The following is a 26,389-nucleotide window of genomic DNA, read 5'->3' as shown; positions in this document are numbered from 1 at the left end:
GGGGGAGTTTTAACTGATGCTTGCTGTAAGAAAGCTGCAAGGTTCCAAGCCTGTCTATCTCATCTGTTCCTCCTGCTCCCTTATGCTTGGGCCCTCTAGTTTCTGTAGAAATCTTTGGGATGCTGGGAGTGGGATACTCATATCTTGGCATCGATGGATACAATCGTGCCAGTGGGGGAGGAAAAGGTGGAGGTGGAGGCAAGGTTTGTAACTCTGGCTCTGCCACAGCTTCTTCCCCACTCAGGGATCTTCCAGGGTGGCATTGTGTACTCAGAGTGAGGGGACAACGGGTGGGGTCTTTAAGAGCTGCTCTGACTGTCCCAAAGATCATAAAATCTGTGTCTTCTAAGACACCAGGAGCTGTGTCCTCATAAGAAGTTATTTGGTACCCTATGGTGTCAATTTTGTCAGGGTCAAGTCTCGTGTATTCCAACCATGGGATCACTGTCAGGAGGGTTTTTACAAACTTTCTGCATTGTTTAAGATGTACCATGATGTGTTTCTGTTCAGCCAATTTATATTCCTGTTTACTATACACATCAACAGTCAAGGGTGTCACTAAAGAGAAACTGAAATCAGACCTCATACAGGAAGGCTTATAGTACTTCCCCCAGCCTCAATCGCCCACTTAGCTTAGGCTAAGCGACTACTCTGTCTCTGGTGCTCAAAACCTGGATTCCCCTAACTTCAGTCCCTGTTCAGGTGCCAGTTGTCGGGGTCCTCAGCTAGTGCAGACCTGCTGACACCAGCTGGAGTCTGAGCACTTACCCACAGTTATCATCACCTCTATGACCTTCGGACATCTCCATCTACAGAGTAGACAGACACCACTTATGCAGTTACAGAAGCTTTATTGCTTAGTTACATCATCTTGTCCCTGCCTCCTCTCTCTCCCTCTGCTGTCCTGTACTTATACCCTTCTCATCTGCTCTTGCCCATGTGCCCCAGCAACAAGTATGTGTATAGTTTGTGTATCCAGGAGCCCAACTCCTGAGATGGTGGGGGGCGATCTCGGTCTGGTGTGAGCTCGATGCCTGTCCTGGCATGTCCACAGGATATGCCCCCGACCTGTAGACAGTCAGGCAGAACATACACCCGAGGCCGCAACATCCATTCTCAAGAGTGAGCTGACTGAGATCCACAGACCACAAGGGTCAGGTTTGCACAAGACTTGTTTTTGCACAGAGTTGTTGCTTATGCAAATGGGGTATTGTGTGCAAGGTACACAATGAAGGGTTGCAAGATTAATGCAGACTCTTGTTATTCTGTTCCCTAGCACTCTTGTTGCTAGGTTCCCTAGCACATATGCATATTTCTAATTGCTGTTTCCACTAGACACTCCTGTTCCTTCCCTTATTCCTGATATCTCCAGGTCTTCCCTGGTTTCTACAATCCTTTCCTATCAGCCTCCAAAGCCAGATTATTTAAGGCTTTAATGTTTCCCTTTCTCTAAGGTCTTCATGTTTCCCTGCCATGGCCTTTCCTGAGTATTTGATTGAGATATGAGCTGTGGTTTCAGCTCAGCTCCATCTGAGATGACCCCCAAGAATCTACCATCTGGGACTGTTCACTTCTACCCTCCACTGTTGTACACATGTACAAAGGAACTCAGAAGCAGGAACACCTAATGGTCATCTGTACCACTGGGGGTGGCTTGTGTGTGTTTGGGGGGTTTCTTAGGACACGGTACTGGCTCTTGAACCCTCTATCACCCCTGACTCATTTCCAACTTAAGTCTCCACATTCCTTCTCTCCCCCCTCATCCCCTCATTTCAGTTCCCCTTTCCTGCATTCTGGTGCTACATGTGGAACACACAGCGTCTTTCCTTACTTCCGGAGAAATTCATTCCACATGTGTCTGATTCATTTGTGTTTACGCTAACTTGAAATCTCTGGTGTCCAAAAAGCCTTTTAACTATTTTTTCTTCCCTTTCTTAGAAGCAGGAAGTTGTGTTTGGCTAAGTGTAAATTCTCTCCAATCCTCCAGAGCCTTATGAGATGTTTGGAACGCGGAACCCTTGAGGTCTAGGAAGATTTTACTGTGGTGCTCTCCACTCCCTGCTCAGTCCAGCACACTCTGTTTCCGGGACAATTGTGCGCTTGCCAGGGATAGACTTGGCAGCCTAGCAGTGCTGGAAGGAACATAGAACCTTCCTGCCTCGCTTTGGGGATCCCGGGGCCTTCCAGAGTGACAGCCTGAGATGGGGAGAGTTGAGCGTTTTGTGGGTTTCCTTCACCCTTCCTGCATGGGTACCAGATTCTGTATTCTTGGGCATGGCTTCTATTGGTTCTCTTTTCTTTTTCACTTTCTCCCCAAAGAGAAACATAGTTAACAAGACCAAGTAGTAGCTCTGGTGTGGTTTATTTACTTATTTGTTTTGGATGAGGAGAGGGTTAGAAAGGTTTAATAGCGGGGAGCCCAGCGGGGCCCTTATTCAGAAAGGTCATGTTATCAGAACCTGGAGGAACATGAATTAGTGAGATGTAATGTAGTCCTTAAGTCTGAAAAGAGCAAATCTGCTCTGGTAAATCTGATCAAGTTGTTTGGAAGGGGTTACCTAGGCAAAAAAAGATACATATGGAAGTAATCCTTTCCTATTCTATTTCTAAGGAAGGAAAATAACTAGGCAGGCAAAAACATATAAAGGAAAAGATCTGGAAGGCATGATGGACTAAGCATTTGGATTTTAACTTCCTCATCATCTATTGGTTTTTACTTGCTTTATGGATTTCCTAAATGTGATGGAGCTCTGTGTGACCTTATTGATAGCTGGGGTAGATTTAGCTAACTACATGAATGTTTTTCTAGAAGTCATGGGTTCATGAAGGGGATTGACTTTCTCTATTCACTATTCTTTAATAAAGGGTATAGAGTAATTATATATTTCCTGCTTTCTGTTTTCTCCCAGGTCTTTTCTCTTCTTTGTATGACATCACAGCACCTGTAAAAAAAATTGATGATCAATACACAATAGCAACTGACATTTATCAGTCGTTGAAGTTGGAATGGGCAAAGATGGAGGGAGATCTTTTTTTTCATTAGGATGATCATCAACTACTACAGCTCAGCTGAACAGAGTGGGGGTTGGGAATCAGCAGTGATCTAAGAGTTATGCGTTTACTGTTTCCAGATTGCCCAACAGTCTTGAGCTATTTTTCTGGTGATGTGATCTTGGAGGTGACTTCAGTTTATCACACTGTAGAGAATGTGGTGATGGAGAAATATAGGGCAATGGGCATCATCTTCACCAGTTCTCCCTAATCCTTTATATTCTTGTTCTGAATTGCTTTGCTTGGCCCCTGAGGGCATTACTGGGGAGATGAAACTCAGCTTCTCTTCCCATTCCTTTTCGGTTTTAATAAATAGAATCCCTAGTATGGTGGGAGCAGTCTCCTAAACCCTGCCCCCATTCAACTTGGGTCAGTTTTTCCTTAAATATGAATTTCCTCAAGAGCTCCAAGCATGCTCTGAGACTTGGTGGATGGGCCACATCGGACAACTCAGGCCAGAGAGTGGTTCACCGAGTCGACGTGAGGTACCTCAGAGCCTGGCCTGATTGAGTAGGAGAGTATGAAAGATTATGGGAATTAAAAGGAATTTCAGATCATAAACTTAGAGAAGTGTATGAACTGAGAAGGTCTGAGTGTCATCCGGAGAAAGAACAGTGCACAAGGGAGACTTCAGAACGTCCAAGTTCATGTCTAGCTAGCAGGCTGGGTGTAGCTGGCTGGGGTTTGAGCTTTTTTTTTTTTTTTTTTTTTTTAAAAGAGCTAAATATAACTCTTGAGGCTATTAGTTAAAAAGCTAATAGCCTCTTCCTCCTTTTGGGAAGAAGCCAATTTGCCGCTGACAACCGGTAGATGGAAGCAGAGAGTAACAGAGTGACTTCCAGAGGACATTGGCAACTACATCACTGGAGGCCCGAGTTACCCTAGTCACACATGTTCTCTGAGCATATTTGTTCCCGGCCCCACACGTGTCCCTTCATGTGTGTCTTCTGGTTACCCACGTGTCCTTTCATGTGTGTCTTCTGGTGGCAATTGCATGTATTGGGGAAATCTTCATCACTTATTTTATTTACTCTACTAATTGACTAAAAGTCTCTTCCTATGAATTATCTCCTCTCATTGACTTGTAGCACCAGTTGATCAGAATAGTTAAGGTTCTTCTCAAGCCTGGAGGTGGGAGGGCATGATGTGACTAAGAGGGGAGGATTTGAATTGGAAGCTGAGGAACAAATACCTCTCTGGGGAATGAATCCTCAGTTTCTACTTGTGGATATAAGATAATCAATCCCTAGCTTCCCCAACCATGGAAGAAAGGCCTTTGATCTGATAGACTCTGTAGTATGAGCCCAAATATCCTGGCCTATTGCTGCTGATATGGACAAAAGTGCCCAGGGAAAGTGTTCTGAAGATTTCCTAAATCTAACCCTTACTGATCAGAAGAAATTCAGCATTTGGGAATATTAAACTTATGTGAGGACCTCCTGCTCCAGGATCTCTGAAATTCCCCTCCCCATCAGTATGCAAATGTTTAATAAATTTTTAGCTGTTTAATAGTAATATAGCCTTTCTCCATCCTTGTCTTAGACCACAAGCTTAAAATAAGTCAGGGCACAACTGTGATGTTTAAAAAAGTAGAGCCAACATAATACTAGGAATCCTCCCACTATTCTTGGCATTAGTCATGCCTGTTTAGGAGAATGTGGAAAAACTGGAGAGAGGCCCAGAGGAGAGCAAGGAAAGTGACTAAATAGTTGGAAAACAGGGTTCAGGAATAGACTTCATAGGAAGGGCACCCAGCTGAGTTAAAAAAAATTACAAAGGACATTGCCTGACAGGTGTCTACAGAGATTAGGATGTGGCTTTTACAAGGGATGGCCCATCACCACTAGGGAACTGTTTCTTCAATAAGGGGCAGCTGATGTGGGTGGGGGAAGAAGAATGTTGCAAGTCTTTGTAAATTTAAAAACAAAACACTACACTACCATTAAAGGCCAAGAGAGGCCTCCAGGCAGAGTTAGGGGAGTGAAGGACAGGAATTATTTTCAGGCATAAGACCCACTTGTAATAAGGAGGAAAAGGAGAAAAGAATATTTGTGCCAGCAATTTTCTTTGAAATATTCAAGCAGAAGCTGGAAACCGCTGGTCAGAGATGTTGCAGAGAGGATTCATTCATGCATTGAGAAGAATTCTGAGATTCTATGATTTTAAATGAATCTGATATGTTCAAAGGCATCAGTCTAATGACTAGCTTCCCAAACAAGGCCCCTAAGGATTTCCTGTTATGAAACACCCATACCAACATCCATTTGGACTTCAAGTTGGGGAATGGAGAGTTTCGGTATACTGAGAGTGAGTGTATAAAAGGTACCCTGCTGGAACCCCGACTCTAACCCATCATCCCTTCCCCTACTCTGCAAGGGGCGGGTGGTAGTTCGTTCAGGGCAACAATGGCCTGGTCTCCCTTTTTAGATCTGTTCTTTGTGAGCCTCTGAGCCACAGCTGTTGGGTTTCCAGACACAAATAAGCATTTATCCTGTTAGCCCTGCTGAGCCCACACAGTGAGGGGAGAGCCAAGTTGGATTCCATTCTGCTTTGCACATCATCAGCCCCACTGCCAGCTGAATTCCAGGGGCAGAATCTGTGATTGGTAATGATGTAGGGAGCAGAGATGCCTCAGCTGGACCAGTGTGAACAAGTCAAAAAATATTCCATTGTCATTGTTTTGAGGGGTGGGGTAATCAGGGTAGTTTGTGAGTTTGGGTGAATGAAAGGGATTGACCAAGAAAGCAATCTGGGTGCATTACTATTATAGTCACTCAGGTGGAACTGTCATATCCAGAACCTTTGGCATTTCCATTTTCAATGTTTTGCATATGTTGGTCTATGTAAATCTGATTTTCTGCTGTACATCTTTAAAAAGGTGGAACAGAGGGAATTGAATGCTCTTTCTAGAAAGTGAGTAGAGAGAGAAGTAATTCCATTCTCTTGTCTGTGCTTTTGAGAAAATAAAAAGGAAAAGGGGGTCAAAGATAAGAAAATAAAGAGGCTGCAAGATGGAAACAGACTGTTATGGTTTTCTTCCCTCTTCTGAATGTTATTTCTTACTTTGGCTTATCTTTGTTGTTTCTCACTCACTCATAATCATTGATTTAGAGCTCCTTCTGTTAGGAGTAGATGGAAAAGAGCCAGGAGACTAATGATGGAGCCAAAACAAGGAAAAGAAAGGACACATTGGCTGGCCTTTAGTTGGTCCCTCTGCTGCTAGATAGGGAATGCCATTCTGTACAAATGCATCTAGGGTGAAGATGAGGTCTATAGCTCCACTTTCAGACAAATTTTTAATTCAACTCTTTCCCTCTTTCTGCCTCCTAACTCTGAGGATCCTATAGACTTAAAAGGGATTGCTAAATGGGAGAATGGGATACAGAGGTAGAAGTTGAATGTGTGTCCAAGATAGGATATAACGAATTAAAGTTATTAGCCTTTAAGTGTTATGTAGGTGACACAAAACTAATAGTTTGAACTCAAACCAATCTAAGTGAATGTTGCTACTATAACTTAGGTTCATCTGTCATAGTTGGAGTCTGAACCAGAAAACTTTTTGCCACTTTCTTTGGCCATCTATCTGGAGAGACCTGGGAAAGCTCAACTGGAAGTTGGAAGGGTTCTTAGAAAGCATCTCTTCCAATCTCCTTCTTTTATAGATGAGACTAAGGCTTATGGAGGGAAGGTGATTTGTTCAAAGATGCTGGCTTCTCTCTGTACATGATCAAATGAAGCCAGCCTCTTTCCTGGATCAGTACCCCATCCATGGGCTCTGCTTCCCTTACCCTTTCAAAGAAATAATGAACCAGATTAAGCTCATTACATTAGTACAAGATCACACTTTAGTCCGACACACATTTGCATAAATACTTGAAAAGGATCTCTCTCCTTCAGGCGGATGCTTTGAGAACATCTGGCCACCCACTTTCCCTTATTATTTGTAGTCTTTCAGGCAATGGAGTTTAATACTGAGGATATCATTGTCATCTTTTAAGGCAGCTCACGGGACATACTTAATGTCCCTTTTTCTGAAAGAGCTTTTCTTTCCCTTTCCTTTCCACTATTTTCCCCCCTTTGAGGTAGATTAACTATTGGGGAAACCAAACAGATAGCACTTTGTTCTTCCTCCTTGAACATTTTTAGTCTGATTCAGTCCTTTGAAAACAGGTTGAAACCAAGTCTAGACTTAAGTCAGTAAGTGCATTTTTGCCTTTAAACCTATACCCTCTATTGGAACCCAAGCAAGGTCCACTCAGCAGCCTTATGATCTGTCCCCTTTCCCTCCTCCCCTTTTTCATTGTTGTCATCCCTGGGGCTATGGCAGTAGGAGGCCAGGGTGGGTTGCACGCCCTGATTCATGTTGTCATCATAGGTGGCTGTCCTTGTCCGTTTCCCCAGTACCACGTCCATGAGCGTGAGGACCATCACAGGGGACAGGGTCGGTTCCCACAGGGCTTAGCGTCCTCTGGCTTCAGGGCCTTGTTGCAGGTAGACGAGGCTTGGCCAGAAGGGTCCCTGCATTCCACTGTCCTCCTCTGCCAGCCAGACCCACAAGTGCTGGAGCATTCGGTCCAGTCTCCCAGCACCCACTGCACATTTAGCAGGGGCTGGATGATGTTGGTACTGGTCTTCTCCTTTCCTTTTGGTTTGAAGTCGACATTCTTGGGAATAAAGAAAGTATATTTGACTTTTGGGGGAAAGACCTCACTGGAAACAGTCAGAAGCTGGACGGTTAAGGGCTCTGGCAGGGGTCTGAAGCTCTGGAGACGTTCGAGGGTAGCAATAGAGCCGCTGTACTTGAGGATGGTCCCTTTCAAAAAGATGTCCTGTTCTATGGCTGAGATGGCCAGGTCTCCATTGAGCAGGTAGTGCCCACTGGCAGTCTTCAAAGCCAGGTAGTTCCCGTCATTCCGAACTCCTCCATGGCTTCGTTGTTTCACATCAATGTTGGTGGCCCCAGCAGGAATGGTGACTATGTCATTGTACCCATACCTACAGGGAGAGAGGGACACTTCAGGGTAATGATCAGAGAATCCAGGCTGTGACTGCAGCCCAGGAATTAGAGTGTTTGTGACTGTGGGGAAAACTTTTTCTCTCATACAAGGTTGGAGATGAGTGAAGAAAGCAAGGCATTTAGAAATGGCTCAAAAAGCCCTCAAGAAATCAACTCCAGAGGCAGACAGGAATGTTTGCCATTCAGTTTTTAAAGTTTTTTGCTTAATCTGGCAATTATGTTCCAAATGATTGGGTTGAAATTTTAGATATGTCTATCTTTAGATTAGCCCAGAGAGCAGGAGAGCAAGCCCAAAAAGCTCCGAGAAGCATATTGGTGTTGCCAAACCTGTCACCTCTCAGTTTAAATGAGCTCTCAAATAAATTCAGTTCAGTGCACTGGTATTAAACTTTGTTTGGCCACCTCAGCACATAGAGCTCAAAAGCCACATGGAAAAATCAGTTCCAGAGAATCATTCCAGAACCCTGCAAAGATGGAAATCTCATTCCACCTCTGGATCAATCTGCTACTAGAGTTGGAAAGTGTCCACTTGGTTAATATTGTTCCAGGACAGGAACTAATGAGATAAAACTTTCTTATGAGGAGGTCTGGTTAGCATGTCAGGAGCTAAGTGTTTCTTGGGTGACATGATAACCCTTTGAGAAAATGTGGAAAAAAATGTTGAGGTAGAGAACTTGAGGTTGGGTGGATTAGGGTTGAACCTCTAATACTTTTCTCCTCTTTTATTCCTCTGGGAAATAGAGGGAGAATGGAGAAAGGAGGATGAGAACTGCTCCAATTCTCTGTCTTTCTGGCCTGGGAGGAGGTGTGTTGTGGTGAGAGTGAGATCATATAGCAGAATTTAAAATCATCTCTTCTAATTTATAGGATCATAGAATTTAAAATCAACTCCAGGGAAAAGAAAACAAAAAAATCCTTTGCTTCAGCTTTCTATTCCCTTTGGACTTAGAAATACAAGTAAGTTCTTGAGCATATTTGTTTTAGGCAGATTGTGTTCTTTCAGTGTAGTAGAATGGGAGAACAGGATGGGATAGAGTGGGAACAAATATAAATTTGCTAAGCAGAGCATCTTCAAATGATTCTCATAGATCTATTTATTGAGGGCAGCAAAAGAAATATTTGGGGGTCCTGATTTGTCCAACTCTGATGATCTTTTTAAAAAAGATATTTTATTTCTTCCCCCAATGTCACATAAAGAAGATTTTAAGCTTTTTTTTTTTTTTTTTTTAAATTTTGAGTTCCAAATTTTCTAGTGATTATTTTAATGATCCCTGAATGAGTGTGTCATGTGGAGGATGATGTACATCTTAATTATTGAGGACCAACATTCTTGGCATCAGGCTTTCTGTCACAGGGTTCTTAACTCCTCAAAAAGCAAAATGGAAAGAAAAATGGACCTGGGAACTACCAAGAGAATTTTGTTTGAATCCTGACTCTGCCATTAAACTAGGAAGTTGATCTTGAGTGAGTCACTTAGTCTTTTTGTTTTATTTTCCTCAACTGAAAAATAGCCATCATCCCTACCTCCCAGAATGAGTTTGAGAATCAAATGAGACTATATAAACATTGTATCAACTATTATACAAACGTATCCACATGTGCAAAAATGTTTGTAGCAGCTTTTTGTGATAGCAAAGAATTGGAAAATGAGTAGATGCCTGTCAGTTGGTGTTAGGTGGAATTGATAGAGACAATAATTATCTAGAGGCAGAAGCAAAGGACTAGCAGCAGGAGCTCTCAGAACCAAGGAGAGAGATAGGCCTCCAGAAAGCTAACAGGGGCCCAAGACAAGACTTTGAAGGACACAATAAAGAATTTGGACTTTTAATACCTGGATGCACTTATGATTACTGAACTAAAAGAAAGTCTGCCTCCAGAAGCCCACCAAGAAACCTGATCCCAGAGAATATTACACATTAGAGAAGAACATTACATTTTGGCACCCAAAAGTGGGACCAAGAACCTTCATCTGTGACCCATAAATTAGGGTGAGTACAACAAGGAAACCTTATTAAAGGGCTAAAGTAGAATTTTAGCTGAAATGGGACAGATATTTAGAAAATAGCCTTTTTTTACTCTTTAAGGAAAATGTGTAGAGGGCATTGTCAGACTCATGAAAAGCCAAGGTTTGATTATAATTTGGGAGCTCATCACTGAACTTTTATAAACTGTATAGTACATATCTCCTTGGTTTTCTAAGGAAAAAGAATTGGATCTAGAGGAATAGAAATTAGTAAGAGAGCAACTTTGTCAATTCTACAATGAAAATGTACCTGACTCAATTTCCAAAGCTACACTTTATACATATAATTTAATATAACTGGCTTTAGGAAATTATGAGTTATAAGAAGAAAGAGCAGGAGGGGGCGGTGCCAACTAAACTAGATGAAAAGGATGAAGAATCCAATAAGAATGGAGTCAAGTACAATTGTGATGCAAGTCCAATGAAATAGGCAAACAGGAATTAATATACAAGTCACTTTTAACCAACTAGCCAGTGAAGGTCAGTATGTAGAGAATTCAGAACAGATTAATTATCCCATAACAGTGTATAAGCAAATTGCTACTGCTGCTATAAAAGCTTAGGGTTCCCTCCCAGGGAAAGATGAAGGTAAAACCTTCACAAAAATAGAGCAAAGTCCCAATGAACCCTTTGAAGATTTTGTGGGACGTTTGCAAAGAGCTGTCACAAGAACCATTGGAGAAAATACAGCAACAGAAATAATGATCAGACAAAGGAGAAGACCTAAGAACAAAATTTGCAAGAATCATTGGATTTCCTAACACAGATGAGACTGTTGCAGGACTTGAAAACCAGCAAGAATCATTGGATTCCTTGAGATGAAAAATTTTGATGAGACTATTGCAGGATTTCAAAACCAGCAGGAATTATTAGATTCCTGCACATGAAGTAATGGACAATAGATTCCTTTTGGACTATTTCTAGGACTTGTGGACATGTATCATTCCTCATGTTGATTCATATTATTTGTTACATCACTTCTAGCCTGTGTTATGTTACTGTGTGCTTATGTAATTTATGTAATCATGTGTAATGCCTCTCATATTGATAGGTTTATGTATACCTGTTTTAAGAGTGAGCCCTTTCAGAAACCTGCTAATCTGATATGATTTCCCATTTCCTTTGGGCTAAGTAAAATGCCAATGAGGTTTGCAGAAGAGTTATATAGGGACTACACAAAGATGCTCCTTTAGAAGAGATCATAAGATGCTGTGCCACAGTGGGCACAAATGCTTATTATACCCAGACTATGATGAACATGGGAAGACAGGGTCCCTCTAGGCAGGGACTTCTAGAGAAAATCGTCAGTGTTTTCAATGTGGAAAGGTTGGACATCTAAGAGCTCAGTGTAGGCAAATAGATAGAGTGAGAAGACAGGGAGAAGACCCCAAATCCTATGTCCAAAATGCCACAAGGGCTTCCACTGGGCCTCAGATGTAAATTGACCCAGGGAAATGAGAGGTGGGGCCCAATTCCAAGATATCATACAAAAGACAGGTGGGGCATGATGGCAGCTGAGGTTACACCTTTAGAACTTCAGGACTCTGATGTGATCAATCAGGAAAAAAGCAATCAGCAGAAAGGGATTACATTTGGGGAGAATACAGGCTTTTTAACGCAGTGTACATGTGAGCAGCTCCAATGTAATTGCCAGATGATGCGGAGAGATTTAGAAAGTGGCAAATAGAAGGAAATTAGATAGGTTAACTGCCTGGGAGAGAGGGTTTGCTTGTATTTCTACAGATGGAGAAGGAATCAGGTGGGTGTCAATGAGCCGTATTCACCTTGTCCATCAGAGAGAGACAGAAAAAGAGAAAAATCTGAAAACAAAGGAGAATACCTAAGAACAAAATTTGCAAGAATCATTGGATTTCCTAACGCAGATGAGACTGTTGCAGGACTTGAAAACCAGCAAGAATCATTGGATTCCTTGAGATGAAAAATTTTGATGAGACTATTGCAGGATTTCAAAACCAGTAGGAATTATTAGATTCCTGCACATGAAGTAATGGACAATAGATTCCTTTTGGACTATTTCTAGGACTTGTGGACATGTATCATTCCTCATGTTGATTCATGTTATTTGTTACATCACTTCTAGCCTGTGTTATGTTACTGTGTGCTTATGTAATTTATGTAATTATGTGTAATGCCTCTCATATTGATGGGTTTATGTATACCTGTTTTAAGAGTGAGCCCCTTCAGAAACCTGCTAATCTGATATGATTTCCCATTTCCTTTGGGCTAAGTAAAATGCCAATGAGGTTTGCAGAAGAGTTATATAGGGACTACACAAAGATGCTCCTTTAGAAGAGATCATAAGATGCTGTGCCACAGTGGGCACAAATGCTTATTATACCCAGACTATGATGAACATGGGAAGACAGGGTCCCTCTAGGCAGGGACTTCTAGAGAAAATCGTCAGTGTTTTCAATGTGGAAAAGTTGGACATCTAAGAGCTCAGTGTAGGCAAATAGATAGAGTGAGAAGACAGGTAGAAGACCCCAAATCCTATGTCCAAAATGCCACAAGGGCTTCCACTGGGCCTCAGATGTAAATTGACCCAGGGAAATGAGAGGTGGGGCCCAATTCCAAGATATCATACAAAAGACAGGTGGGGCATGATGGCAGCTGAGGTTACACCTTTAGAACTTCAGGACTCTGATGTGATCAATCAGGAAAAAAGCAATCAGCAGAAAGGGATTACATTTGGGGAGAATACAGGCTTTTTAACGCAGTGTACATGTGAGCAGCTCCAATGTAATTGCCAGATGATGCGGAGAGATTTAGAAAGTGGCAAATAGAAGGAAATTAGATAGGTTAACTGCCTGGGAGAGAGGGTTTGCTTGTATTTCTACAGATGGAGAAGGAATCAGGTGGGTGTCAATGAGCCGTATTCACCTTGTCCATCAGAGAGAGACAGAAAAAGAGAAAAATCTGAAAACAAAGGAGAATACCTAAGAACAAAATTTGCAAGAATCATTGGATTTCCTAACGCAGATGAGACTGTTGCAGGACTTGAAAACCAGCAAGAATCATTGGATTCCTTGAGATGAAAAATTTTGATGAGACTATTGCAGGATTTCAAAACCAGTAGGAATTATTAGATTCCTGCACATGAAGTAATGGACAATAGATTCCTTTTGGACTATTTCTAGGACTTGTGGACATGTATCATTCCTCATGTTGATTCATGTTATTTGTTACATCACTTCTAGCCTGTGTTATGTTACTGTGTGCTTATGTAATTTATGTAATTATGTGTAATGCCTCTCATATTGATGGGTTTATGTATACCTGTTTTAAGAGTGAGCCCCTTCAGAAACCTGCTAATCTGATTTGATTTCCCATTTCCTTTGGTGTTTTCATCTCCCTTCCTGAAATGTCAGGGAGGGCATGATCATCTCTTTTTATGGTGTTTTCCCCTCTTTTTTGAGCAGTCAGAGAAGGAGTGATCATTCTTTTTTTGGGTTCTCACCTCCTTGAGAAATCAGGGAAATCATGACTACCTATGTTCAAAATCAAAAGAAAGCAAGAGATGTTAGGATTCTTATGATGTACTAAGACAGTGGAATTGATAGAGACAATAATTATCTAATTTAACATGGTTCAGTATGATTGATCTGATCCTATAAGGAGATGTTATGGGCCAGAACTTGAAACAAGGTACTAAGTGGAATTGAGGAGACAATGGTTAAATTTGGTTTAGCAATGATTTAATCCTACAACAAATAATAGTTTCCTAGTGATGAAACGATTGGTGTAATCTCATTATGGCACATATAAGGAAGAGCTGTTAGGGCTAGGAAGGACAAGCCCACCAGAAGCTCATTCAGAGGGAGCAAGAGGCTGAAGCTGGCAGAGGCAAAGGGCTAGTGGCAGGAGCTCTCAGAACCAAGGAGAGAGATAGACCTCCAGAAAGCTAACCAGGTCCAAGGAAGGAGACAAGACTTTGAAGGACACAATAAAGGATTTGGACTTTTAATACCTGGCTACACTTGTGATTACTGAACTGAAAGAAAGACTGCCTTCAGAAGGCCCCCCAAGAAACCTGATCCCAGAGAATATTACACATTAAAGAAGAACATTACAAGTGGGGAATGGTTGAACAAGTTTTAGTATATGAAGATAATGGAATATTATTGTTCTATAAAAATGATAAACAAGCTGATTTTAGAAAGGCACAAAAAGATTTATATGAACTAATGCTGAGAAAAAGAAGCAGAAGAAGGAATACATTGTATACAATAACAGCAAGAATATATAATGATCAACTATGAAAAGCTTGGTTCTTCTCAATGGTTCAATGATCTAAAGCAATCCCAAAAGACTTTGGACAGAAAATGCCATCTGCATCCAGAAAAAGAACTAAGGAGATGGAATGTAAATACATGTGCTATGTTCACTTCTTTTTTCTTTTTCTTTTTTATTTCTCCCATGGTTTTTCCCTTTTTCTCTGATTTTTCTCTCCCAACATGATTCATAAAGCAATGTGTATTAAAAATAAAAATAAATAAATTTACTAGAAAAAAGTATTATGTAAATGTAAAGTATTACTATATGAGAGTAAAGTACTTGGAATTCTTAGAAGAGGATCAAAAAAAAGTGTCTTTTGTGTTTTGATGAAAGTAAGGGACTCAAGCAGAAAAAATAGAACTTTTCATGCCAAGGATGGGAACATCTTCTGAAAGAATACTTAGAAAAGCCCTCAAATTTCGAGGTCACTAGGTCATTAGGGACAGTGTTCAGGGGCTCAGGCTGTTGATGTTCTCTCCTATTTAGAAGTACAGAAAGAAAAGAAAAAGAAAATCTGGGTCATTCTAAAGGAAATATATTTCACAGGAAGTGCAGTCCTGCTGTGACCTAATTTCCCCATCTGGCCACTGCTCCTAGGTATAAGGGTTTGGGGAGACTCACTTGGAGTGGTTGAGAGAGCCTGAGATCTTTTTGCAGGAAGATCCATTGCCTCCACACACACCGCACTTGTCCAGTTTCCTAGGGGAGCCCACCACGTGATCGCAGCCAGCCTTGACACACTGACCATAGACACAGATGGATAGAGTCTCTGGTCCACACAGGGTTCCATCAATTACCTGTAGGGAGGAGAAGCAAGGAAAAGCAGAATTCACATTAAGTTCAAGGGAGGTCATTGTAGAGAGGCTAGATTATTTTCCTTCTGGATTCTGAGTTTGCGGATTCTTACTTTGGTTTCGAATACTTTGAACTCACTCCTTCCTCGAGCTCTGCAGAACAGCTTGCAGCGGTCCCGGGGAGACACACCTGCATACTTGGGGACCCACTGAAGAAGATTCCCATTACTGTCAGTGAAGTTGTAGGCGTTATACTTCTCACATTGCTGCTCTCTGAAACTCTTTCCTAAAAAAGGCAAGAGGAAGGGGTTTGGATGGTGAAGACATGTGGAATTCTAGGAACTTTTAGGGAGGACACAACACTGAGGCTATCTGGACATTTGGGATCCGACAATTGAGATTCATACTTTGTGTAGGAGACAGAATCTCTTCCATCTCTATAATTCTGTTTCTATAAATTAGAAGAGAATACCTCCCCACCCTCATCATACCAAGGACTCATTTGCAAGAGTACTCAATCCATTTTTATTCATGATAGCTTTGGGAAGAGCTTCCTTCCTAATTTACAGATGAATAAATTGACATACGGTTCAAATCCCACCTCTCATGACTTTTTATGACCTATGTGATCTAGGACAAATCAGCCTCAATTTCTACATCTATAAAATAGGGAAAGGGATATTGAATCAGTTGGATTCTAAAGTTAATTTTAGTTCTAAATCTATGATGTTATGATCTTAAGGAATAGGAAACTATTTGATAAATCTCAGACTATACCACAAATTTTAGCACTTCTCCCAGAATAAAAGATAGCTCTAATTTCTGTCTTCTGTTCTCTACAGTGTCCCCTCTTGGTTTCCTATTCTATTCTCATGGCTCTAATTAGCGCCTTTATACCAACAATTCTTCAAACTCTATCAAACTCTTCTACAATTCCAATATTTTCAACTATACATAAGACACTTGGAATGTGTTCTGGACTTTGGATTTATTTCTATTTCTGGGGTTCTGAATAAATGATTTCTTTGGAATTTTTTTGTTGCTTCTATTAAATAAGGATTGTACTAGATGACTTCTAAGATTCTTTCTAGTTCTAACATTCTATGATGCTGGTACAGTGGAAAGAAGACTGGCACCTTGATCAAAAGTTCAAATTCCACCTTCAACCCTATCTTTGTGATCTTGGGCAAATAATTTATCTTCCCTGTACTTCAGTTCCTCGACTGTAAAATTAAGGAGTTGGAACAAGTGGGCCTCTTAAGTTCCTTCCAGCTATAAATCAATGATCTTAGAATCTCTAATTCAAAAACTTCAAAAGTAACACGTTTCCCTTTCCAAAGTCCCCAGTTCTATTCACAGAACTACTATTTCTCCAGTCTCCAAGGCTGAAAATCTTGAGCTATCTTTGTCTTTTTTTTCTCATTTATCTCTCTCATTCCATCTGTTGAGAAGCAGTAAGGCATAATGAATAGAGGACTGGCTTTTGAAGCAGGAATAATCGAGTGTAAATTGTGCCTCTGATACACGGACAAATGTCACTGTAGGCTATTCACTATCAATCCTTCTGACAATCCTTTAAGACTATAAGTTACTGATGACTTGATGGAAAAATTTTCAGCACAAGGAATTCCTCATGCAAATGAAATCATAGGGGTGGACTTCCTCCCTCCCCATGAAAAGTAAAAAATGTCATCTAGCCTTCTCACATATGTTGAATTTGCCTCTTTTCCATTGCCACTCCCTCTAAAAACAGGCCCTCATCCCCATATCCCAAGATAATTATAATAGTTTCTTAGCTGGTCGTTCCTGTTTGTCCTTCCTTCGATCCATCTTGTATATGATTGCCTGACTAATCTTCCTAAAATACAGTCTTCATTATGTCATTCCTAGGTAGATAAGGACAACAATTCCTTATTGCCTGCCACCTCCTTTCCAAAACCCTTGCAATAAAAACCCTCTCTAATATAGCCGTGAGACTCCAGACAACACTCTCCTCTGCCTGAGCTGATGTATTTTTTAAACATAGTCCATATTCATTCCCACTGCCATGTCAACTCCCAGGCCAATCTCTCTCAGCTGTATACCTTTCCTCACCTCTACCTGTCAAAATGGTACCTATTTTGGTACCATTGGATCATCTCAAATCCAAGACTCATAGTCTTATATATCAGAGGAACTAACAAAATTCCTTAGTCATGGAATAAAAAAACAAAAGACAGATGAGGGCACATATTGCAAAATTACATGGGATAATTGTTTAATAGGGGTTCAGAACAAGTTCTATAATTGGGGGGAAGCTTTTTATGGACTACAGCCATCATGGTAAAGATTTCCTTTACAAAGAATCCCTTGTCTATTGGTGCCCACCTGGTGGTCTTCCACTGAATACTTACTATCTTTAGAATCTATATACCACATAGTTTGATACTTCCTAATTGAACCATGCATATTATGTCTTATTTCTCCTCCTGGAGAAAGTCAGGAAACAGGTTCTTTATTTCTTCTCTATCCTCCAAAATACCTAGCATAGTGCCAAGCACATAAAATATGCTCAATAAATACCTAGTGATTGAGATGGCAACAGATATATTCATTTAACCTCATCAGGCTACTTTCCACTCTAATTTTTTTTCTCTATAGAATTGGGCACATTCCACATATTAGGTCAGGCAAACCTGCACAAAGCCAGGCTACTGGCCAGGGTTTCTAAGAGTAAAGATCACTGACAAACTCCCCTCCCACTTACAAAAATGCAAAGCAATGCAGCAGGCAGATGACTGATTGCCTCTGGGGATAGTCCCGGTTTACACTTTGTGCTCAGGTAAATCACTCCTAAAGTTATGTCTTTTCATGCCTGGAAATATTTTTAGGAAAACAAGAGGGAGGTGCATAGGACTGTGCTGAAAAGAACTGACTTTTTTCTTTCTCTCCTCTCTCCTCCCCTCTCCCCTAAGCTGTTGTCCTTTAGTACTATTGTCCCCTTCAAGGAAAACTTCTGTGATTTTTTTTTCTAGCAGGTTACCAAGGAGAAGAATGTAGCCAGGAGAGGTAGAATTGACATCTCTTTACTGGAAGACTCAATCAGGACTATGGACCCCAGGGAAGATGGTCAACTATTCTCAGAAAGAATTTGAGTGAGAGTCAGACTCAGAAATCCTCCCTCTGCCCTGGATTGCATGTTGGCTGGTTAGACATTGAGGCTTTGGCTCTACACCCTCTTTGGGAAGTCCTTCCAAACACACAGAGGAGGACTTGGCAGCCACAAGACAGGTTACTATCCCAGCCACTCCGTAAGAACAGCTGGGGTTTGGAGTGGCCTTGTTTGGGCAGCTTTACAGTGCCCTGGGTACTCTCCCCCTCACCCCTTTGATAGACTTGTTCAGAGAAATGTCTGGTCTCTAAAAATTGATTTTCCCTGGCTCCCTGTTTCCACGCTTGGTGCCTGTCTTATCCACTGGTGTCAGGACAAAGAATTCTTTCATCTCAGGTTCAGAACTCCATTCCTGGAGACCTGCCCCCACGGAACTCCTGGTGCATCAGCAGCGGCCCCTGCTATGAACATTCCCCGTAAGCAGTCAATTACCATCAGGTGGACATTCCTCAGTGTGGCAGGACTGATATTTGGCTCTCTGGCCCACGCAGTATCGGCCTCCATTCCTTGGCTCAGGGTCATTGCAGTCTCGGTAGGAGAACTGCACTCCTCCTCCACATGTTCGGGAACACTCTCCCCAAGGTCCCCACGGGGACCAGCCTCCATCGATGACGGGCTGCAACACAGGAGACCCAGTGAGTCGGGTACAGTGGCTGGAGTTCTCTGCACTGGGTCACATAGCTAGTATGGGCACGAAGTCTCCAAGCTACCAATCCCTAGTGGAAGTGCTAGGAGGAAATCATTGGAGGAATGGTACACTTACCAATGTTTCCGGTGGAACCACTGATCTCTGAGACCAAACACTTGTGGGTATCTAAAAGGACTAGTTTTAATAGCGTGGCCTCTAGTTCATACATGGAAAGCCAAACAAATCTTTATTTGGCCAAGCCACCGGATGGAATTTCCAGGGATTCTTTTAAGGTAGAGAGTTCAACCCTTACAAATTTGTGAAGGAGAATGTCTTTGGGATTAGCAGGAGCAAAGGAAATAGATAAATATCCAAAGTGGAAAGGAAAAGTAGTCTTAGGAAATTATTTCAAATGGCTTGACTGAATAGGCCTGTGAAGTATGGGGCACGAGACACTCTTTAGAGCTGTATTTTTCCTGATTTTCCTGGACTATTCCTAATAGATTAGTGTCTAAGAAGCATGATGTAAAACTAATGGGGAGCTGAATGATGAAAGGGACCAGCCCAGTGAACTCCCAAAAGGGCTCAGAATGAAAAGGAATTCAGATATTTATACAGTGCTTTGAGGTTTACAGACTTTTATATATGGGACAGCCAAAAATCTTTCTTTAGCCTGAAGCTAGTTTAGACCTTTAGACAACCCTGTAATATCTCACTGAATCCTTTATAACAATAGCTAAAATAGGTAAGAGGCATTTGCAATCTCTTTCTACAGATGAGGAAATGAAGATCTAAGAGTTTTTCTAGCTTGCTAGGAAGTGTCACACCACAATTTCAAAGTCAAATAAAATGGGTTTGATTCCAGTGTTGTTGTTGTTTTTTTAAATTCATAGCTGCCTCCCAAATATAATAAATCTCATCATCCTAAGGTGGAAGAAACTGTGCTAGGAACAAAGAAATTAAAAGCCAAGCACCAGGCCTGAAGTCAGGAGGACCTGAGTTCAAATCTGATCTCAGCCACTCAACACTTCCTAGCTGTGTAACCCTGGGCAAGTCACTCAACCCCAATTGCATCAGCACAAGAAAAAAAAAAAAGAAAGAAAAAGGAATTAAAAGCTTCATTAGCAAGGGGAAAATATAATCTTTAAGTGTGTGTAGGTAGTACTAGGGGCCTGCTTTCTTAAATCCCTCATTACTCACCTTAGGCTTCGTTACTTCTTCTTCAGGGAGACAGCTACCATCCCAACATAGGTGGCCGTGTCTACAGGGTGTTCCATCAGCCCAGGGCAGGCTGCCATTCTTGGTGTGGCAGAGCGGTTCGGCAGTATCTGTGCGGCACCAGAGCTGGGCACAGATGTCCTCGGCTGAGGTATTGGGGCAATGGCGGAAGCCTGGGCCAAAGATCTGCTGGCATTGCCGATCTAACTTATAGAGGGCTTCCTGGCCTGGGAGGCTGGAAGGTAGGGTGATAGCTGCAGTTGGGGCATCTAATAGGCAGTGACCTGGTTAGAAGAGAAAGGAACAAGGCTTCAGTGATTCCCTATCACCTCTATGTCAAATGCAAATTCCTAACTACAAACTTCTTGGCTTCTATGACAAATAATACATCCCATCTTTGTCTTCTACAATTGAATTAACACCAATACTTGATCAACTGTGTGTATATCATCTGCTTTTTTGAATCAGCAGTAAAGTCATATTTTGAGTAGTTTCTCTTCCGCTTGCACTCCAATTCTTAGTCACGTCCCTGCCTTCCCTATTCCTTATGTCCTCCCAACTAGTCATTGTATACCTAGGAAATGAAAAGCAATGTTAATATTTAATCTTCTTTAAACTTCAGATGCTGATCTCAAACCATTTTATGCCTTATTTAACAAATAGTGTCCCCAAACCAAATCTAACCCAACAAATCCTCAAATCCATCATCTAGTAGCCAACCTTCTGGTGATCTGGGTTAAACTTCAACTTCTTTGAACCTGACCTGTGCTCATATGACAGACATTTGGCCCTTCTGGTTTGGGAAAGTCTTTCTAGAGCTTTTCCTCCATGGGATGTAACCTTGGGGAACTTTTTTTTTTTGTCACAATTGGGATTGAAGTAGGACTTGTGTAGAGAAATATTAATTTTAGTAAATATATATATACACACACATGATCCTATTTGACCTTAGGGTACTCCTTCTCATCACCTGAGTGCAAACCCTTCAAGGGAGCTGAGCTCAATGACAACTTTTTGTTGGTTGGTTTTCCCAAAGTTCTTACTATTTTAGACTGTTTTGAGGACAGGGATTGTTTTGGGGGCTTCATGGTGCCTTGAACATAGAAGGTGTTTCATTAATGCTACTTGATTAGTTAACTGACTTTTTAATATTATATATATATATATATGTATGTGTGTGTGTATAAACCTGCTGGGGAAAAAATGTCAGATATCACATAATCAAAGAAATATGATATCTGGATTATTAGGAAGTAGTGTCATTGCTTCCTTCTACCCGGGGCAAGAATCAAGGGTTATTTATGTCCTCATCCCTTTTTACCTGTTGGAACTCTTCACTCAGTTACATAAACCTTTTCCTGTATCCTTGACTTTCCTTATTTTGTATTGCTATTGTTTCATTCATTATATGGGCTATTGCCACAATTTGAACTCCTCTTAGCACTGGTCATTTGTTCCTGTCCTCCAAACTCTGCTAAACACTCATCTCCTCCAGGAGGGTTTTCTGGACTAATTTCTCCCAGCTCTGTAACTGCTACATTAGCCAGAGTTTGGATTTCTAAGAGATAAGGGTAACTTAGTAGTACTAGTACTCCCGAGGAGGATGGGGTGGGAAGCAAAATTTGATTCAGATCTCTAAGATCCCTTCCAATTCCTAAATTACGTGATTTTTCTGACTCCAGGAAGGATTCAGATAGAAGACTTTCCCTATGGGGCTGATTGTAAGTGTTGCTAGCTTAGAAGAAAAGAGAAAAAGTCCAAGGGAGGCCTACCATATCCTCCATCCAGGAAGTCTGTGATGTATTTGGCACTACAGGGAGACCAGGGCAACGTCTTGTTCAGATGGACAAATAGAGGAGCCATCATGTGGTGTTTTCCCATAGGCCCAAATAGTCGCTCACAGGTCTTGGAGTCATCATGAGGCATGCTAAGGACATGTCCTAGGGAAGAACACATGCATTGCATTATTAACATATCAGAACCCTCATCTGGCCCTGATCTGCACCCTCATCCCACATGATCTTAGGGTGCCCCCTCATAACCTGAGTGCAAACCCTCAAGGGACCTTAGGACGTTCCCTCCCATCACCTGAATGCAACCCTTCAAGCTCAGCAGGAACTTTTTGTTTGTCAGTTTTCCCAAAGTTCTCACTATTTCAGACTGTGAGGTTTTTGAGGGCAGGGATTGTTTTGGGGGCTTCTTGGTGCCATAGGAGGTGTTTCATTAATGCTACTTGGTGAACTGACTTTTTAATATCCCAGGTAGAAACTATCTCCTGATCAAGTTCATCCCTTTCTTTTCCTATTGATTATGACATTTTCTGCTACTACTACCTTGAATGTTTTTCGCTAGCTGGGTTGACAGCAGATCTGAGATACTACCTACTTCAGGCTGCTTTCTGGGATTAATTAGAAGAAGAAGCATTGATTTCTCACTGCTCACTTCACTCTGTCTTTAAAATACATTTCTCTATTTGTCACCCTGAAAAAAGCCCTTATAGCTTTAAGTGTATGTAAAATTTAAAATTTCACTTATTTGGCTGTCTTGAATACTTATGTACATGTTGTCTTTCTCCTTACAGGGTAAGCTCCTTGAGGGCAGGGATTGTTCTTTGTTTTTTATTTATAACCCTAGATCTTGATGATTGATGATGATTGATTACCAAGAATCTATGATTTTCAAGGAATAATTCCTTTAAAAAATTTTTTTTTAAAGCTAGAAGGGACCTTAGAAATTATCTAGGTGCTTGGGTGGTGGTGCACTCCTATAATACCTGCTACTTGAGATTGTTTGGGCTGCTGTGTAATTGGCTATCTGCAATAAATCTGGTACCAATTTGGTGCATCTCTGGAGGGGAGAGCCACTAAGGCTGCCTAGAAAAGGGCAAACTGGCCCAAATAAGAAGCAAAGTAAGCCAAAACTTTCATGCTGATGAGCAGTGGACTTGGGTTCACTGAACAGTCCAGCCTGAATGAGGCTCAAAATCTCCTTACAAAAAATAGCTTACAAATTTCCTCCTTTTATAGATGAGGAAGCCAAGGCCTGAAAAAAGGTGAGTAATGCGCTTAAGGTCACACAGTTGGTTAATGGTAGAGCTGGGAATGAAATCCACATCTTGTCCTTTCCACAGCTGTTTTCCACTAGAGTGTACAGTCTTTCTAGCTATAGACATGTTAATTTATATTTGTCTCTGTTAGTGTTTTGGTCTTAATAAGTGGACTTTTTTATACATACATACATACATATACATTTTCTTATAACAGTGTTTAAATATAATTGGTGGCCTTTGTGTTGTTCTCTCTTTTCCATTTTGTCCAGTTTTTGTGACCCCATTTGGGGTTTCCTTGGCAAAGATACTGGAGTGGTTGTCATTTCTTCCCCGCTTATTTTACAGATAAGGAAACAGAGGCAAACAGGATAAAGAGACTAGTCCAGTATCAAACAGCTAGTAAGGGTGTGAGACCAGAGTTTAGATGTCCTTCAGTTTTCTTTAATCCTACCTATGCATTTTGTTTTATGCATTTAAGAACATTCTTAAATGTCCAGGAGGGATTAATAAAGCTTTACCAAGCTGCCAAAGGGATCCATGACACTAAAAACATTTAAGAATCTCTGTCTTAAGTTGATTTTAGAAAGGCCTGGAAAGATTTCCATGAACTGATGCTGAGAGAATTCAAGAAATACATTGTACACAATAACAGCAAAAATGTGTTATGATCAACTATGAAACACTTGGTTCTTCTTAGTGGTTCAATGTTCCAAAGCAATCCCAATAGATTTTGGACAGAAAATGCCCTCTGCATCCAGAAAAAGAACTATGGAGATTGAATGTAAATCAGCATATGTCATGTTCACTTCTTTTTTTCTGTTTTTTTTTCTCTATGATTTTTCCTTTTTGTTCTGATTTTTCTCTCCCAACATGTTTCAAAAAGCAACGTGTATTAAAATAAACAAATAAATTTTAAAAAAAGAATCTCTATCTTAGCCTCAAGTAATCTGTGTGCCTTCCCCACATACTCTTGATTCATACAAAAACCACCATAAAACCACATGCAAATATGTACTCTGAGTTCTCTGCTAATCATAGTCTGGTTGTGGCTGATCTGAAGGCCTATGATTGCCTAAGTACATGGGATAGCAGACATAGATTAGGAAACCTCTCCTATTGTCATAGTTGCTACTTCCCTAGGAGAAAAACTCACCTAATTCATGAGCCAGAGTGTAGGCAGCCTGGAGTCCTTCATCCTCAATCACAGAACAGCTTTTGTCAGGGTCACATATAGTTCCAATGTCAGCCACACCTAGGGTGTCACAGCTCTGTTGCCCACAGAAATCCTGCTTGGTGGAAAGACCACTTTGTAAGGAAGACAGTCTCATACAGGGGCAACCACAAGTCTGTTAGCCCTTTTTCCTCTCCTAGTTAGGGCTTAACTAACTCAGAGAATACTTGTACAGTGGCTTATAAAGCAATTTGTATTTTCTAAACCTTCCTTATGGAAGTTGAAGAATATCAGTTACCTGTTATTCCTAGGTTTTCTGCCTCCTTGAATCCTGGGATAGAACCTGATATTTAGAGCTAGAAAGGATCTTAGACATCATTTAGTTCAAGTCTCTCATTTTGTAAAATAAAAGATTAGGAAACCAAGGCTCAGAGAAATTAAGCAATTTTTCAGTTAATGATCCAGGATTAGAACCTATTTTGTGGTATTTTCCCAATTATATTCAGATTCCTGTTGTTTTGCTTTAGGGATCCATAAGTCCTAAAGATGTGGAAGGATAATGGATTTCTGGATGATGCAAGAGATGACCCAGAGATTTTTATTTCTCCTCCAAGAAGCCCTGAGAGCACAAGGGTAATTCTTAGTTATTTTTTTTCTTAACAGTGAAATTTCTGAAATTCTTTCTTAAAAGTGAAATCCTTGGTTTTCTTGATCACTGTAAATACAATGACTACAAATGAAGGTCAGTTCCTTTTTCATAGTGCCTCTGAATTGAAAAAGATGTAGGTGATAATCTAGTTTGATCTACACTTGAACAAAACTCCTCTTTCCAATATACCCTACAAGTATTCAGTCAGTCTTTATTTGAAGACATTCAGTAAAGAAAAAAATGCTACCACCCATGGCAACCTATTTTGCTTTTCATCAGAATTCATTGTTAGGAAATCTTCCTTTATATCAAATCTAAATCTGCTTTTTTGCAACCTCCTTTCATCAGACTTGTGAGGTCTAATCATTCTTTCACATGGCAGCTCTTCAAAAAATTGAAAACAATCATTACTTTACTTATCCTGGACGCTGTTATTCTCTGAAGTGCCTAAAACTGGCATAGCTTTTGGATTGCCATATCACATGTTGCTTCATTAAGGTTATAGTTCATTGAAACCTCTACATTTTTATTTTTCCCCATAGGAATGGCTGTTTTTGTTACATCTTTCCTAATTTCCCCCTGTGAACATGACTTTTCAGCTCAAAATTTTAAATTTATTTCAGGGCAGCTAGGTAGTACAATGGATAGAGCACAAGCCTTGGAGTCAGGAGGACCCACATTCAAATCCAATCTCAGACCTTACTTAGTGGTGTGACCCTAGGAAAGTCACTTAACCCCAATTGCTTCCAAAAATATTTCTATTGAATTTCAACCTACATTTATGACTCAATGCTCTAGCTGGTTAAAAATTTTTTATTTTGGATCTTGAATTTGTCTCACCTGAAAATGCCATCCATGTATTTTTCTAAGTGATTGACAAAAACATTATAAATTTGAAGTAATTGCTGTCTAGAGGAGGGAGAAAAATATGGAAAACAAGGTTTTACAAGGGTGAATATTGAAAACTATCTTTCCATATATTTTGAAAAATAAAAGCTTTTATTTATTTTAAAAAATGAAAAAAAAAACCCACATTATATAACATAGGGCCAAATATAGATGCCTAAGAATACTCTATTTGGAAAACTTTCAAGCTGGCATCAAACTATTAATGACTGTTTTTTTATCCAATCAGTTCAGGATCAACCCAACTATATTATTAGAAGGATACAGTGCAAAGGACACTGGCTTTAGATATAGAGGATCTGGGGTCAAATTCTGGTTCCATCATTATCTTTGTGACTTTGGCAAGCTATTTAATATCTTTGGGGCCTCAGTTTTCTCATCATGAAAATAGCCCCAAATCCTCAAATGTATTCCTATAGCCCACACTTCTCTATCC

General features: G+C 40.7%; 1 protein-coding gene across 1 annotated transcript in view; it reads right to left on the bottom strand.

The window, feature by feature from the left end:
- Positions 1–6,864: 6,864 nt before the first annotated feature.
- Positions 6,865–26,389, bottom strand: part of ADAMTS8 (ADAM metallopeptidase with thrombospondin type 1 motif 8) — a 33,071-nt gene continuing 13,546 nt past the window's right edge. Inside the window, exons 3-9 of the mRNA XM_074303787.1 lie at positions 24,381–24,513; positions 21,951–22,118; positions 20,161–20,462; positions 18,765–18,948; positions 15,295–15,467; positions 15,009–15,184; positions 6,865–8,046 (exon numbers count right to left, since the gene is read on the bottom strand). Coding sequence (XP_074159888.1) covers positions 7,479–8,046; positions 15,009–15,184; positions 15,295–15,467; positions 18,765–18,948; positions 20,161–20,462; positions 21,951–22,118; positions 24,381–24,513 — 1,704 coding nt within the window. The 3' untranslated portion in view covers positions 6,865–7,478. The remainder of the gene's footprint in view (positions 8,047–15,008; positions 15,185–15,294; positions 15,468–18,764; positions 18,949–20,160; positions 20,463–21,950; positions 22,119–24,380; positions 24,514–26,389) is intronic.

Source organism: Sminthopsis crassicaudata, chromosome 3 (genome assembly GCF_048593235.1).
Source record: "Sminthopsis crassicaudata isolate SCR6 chromosome 3, ASM4859323v1, whole genome shotgun sequence".
Lineage (NCBI taxonomy): Eukaryota > Metazoa > Chordata > Mammalia > Dasyuromorphia > Dasyuridae > Sminthopsis > Sminthopsis crassicaudata.
Note: the sequence above shows the minus strand (reverse complement) of the source record. Positions and strands in the feature narration are given on the sequence as shown.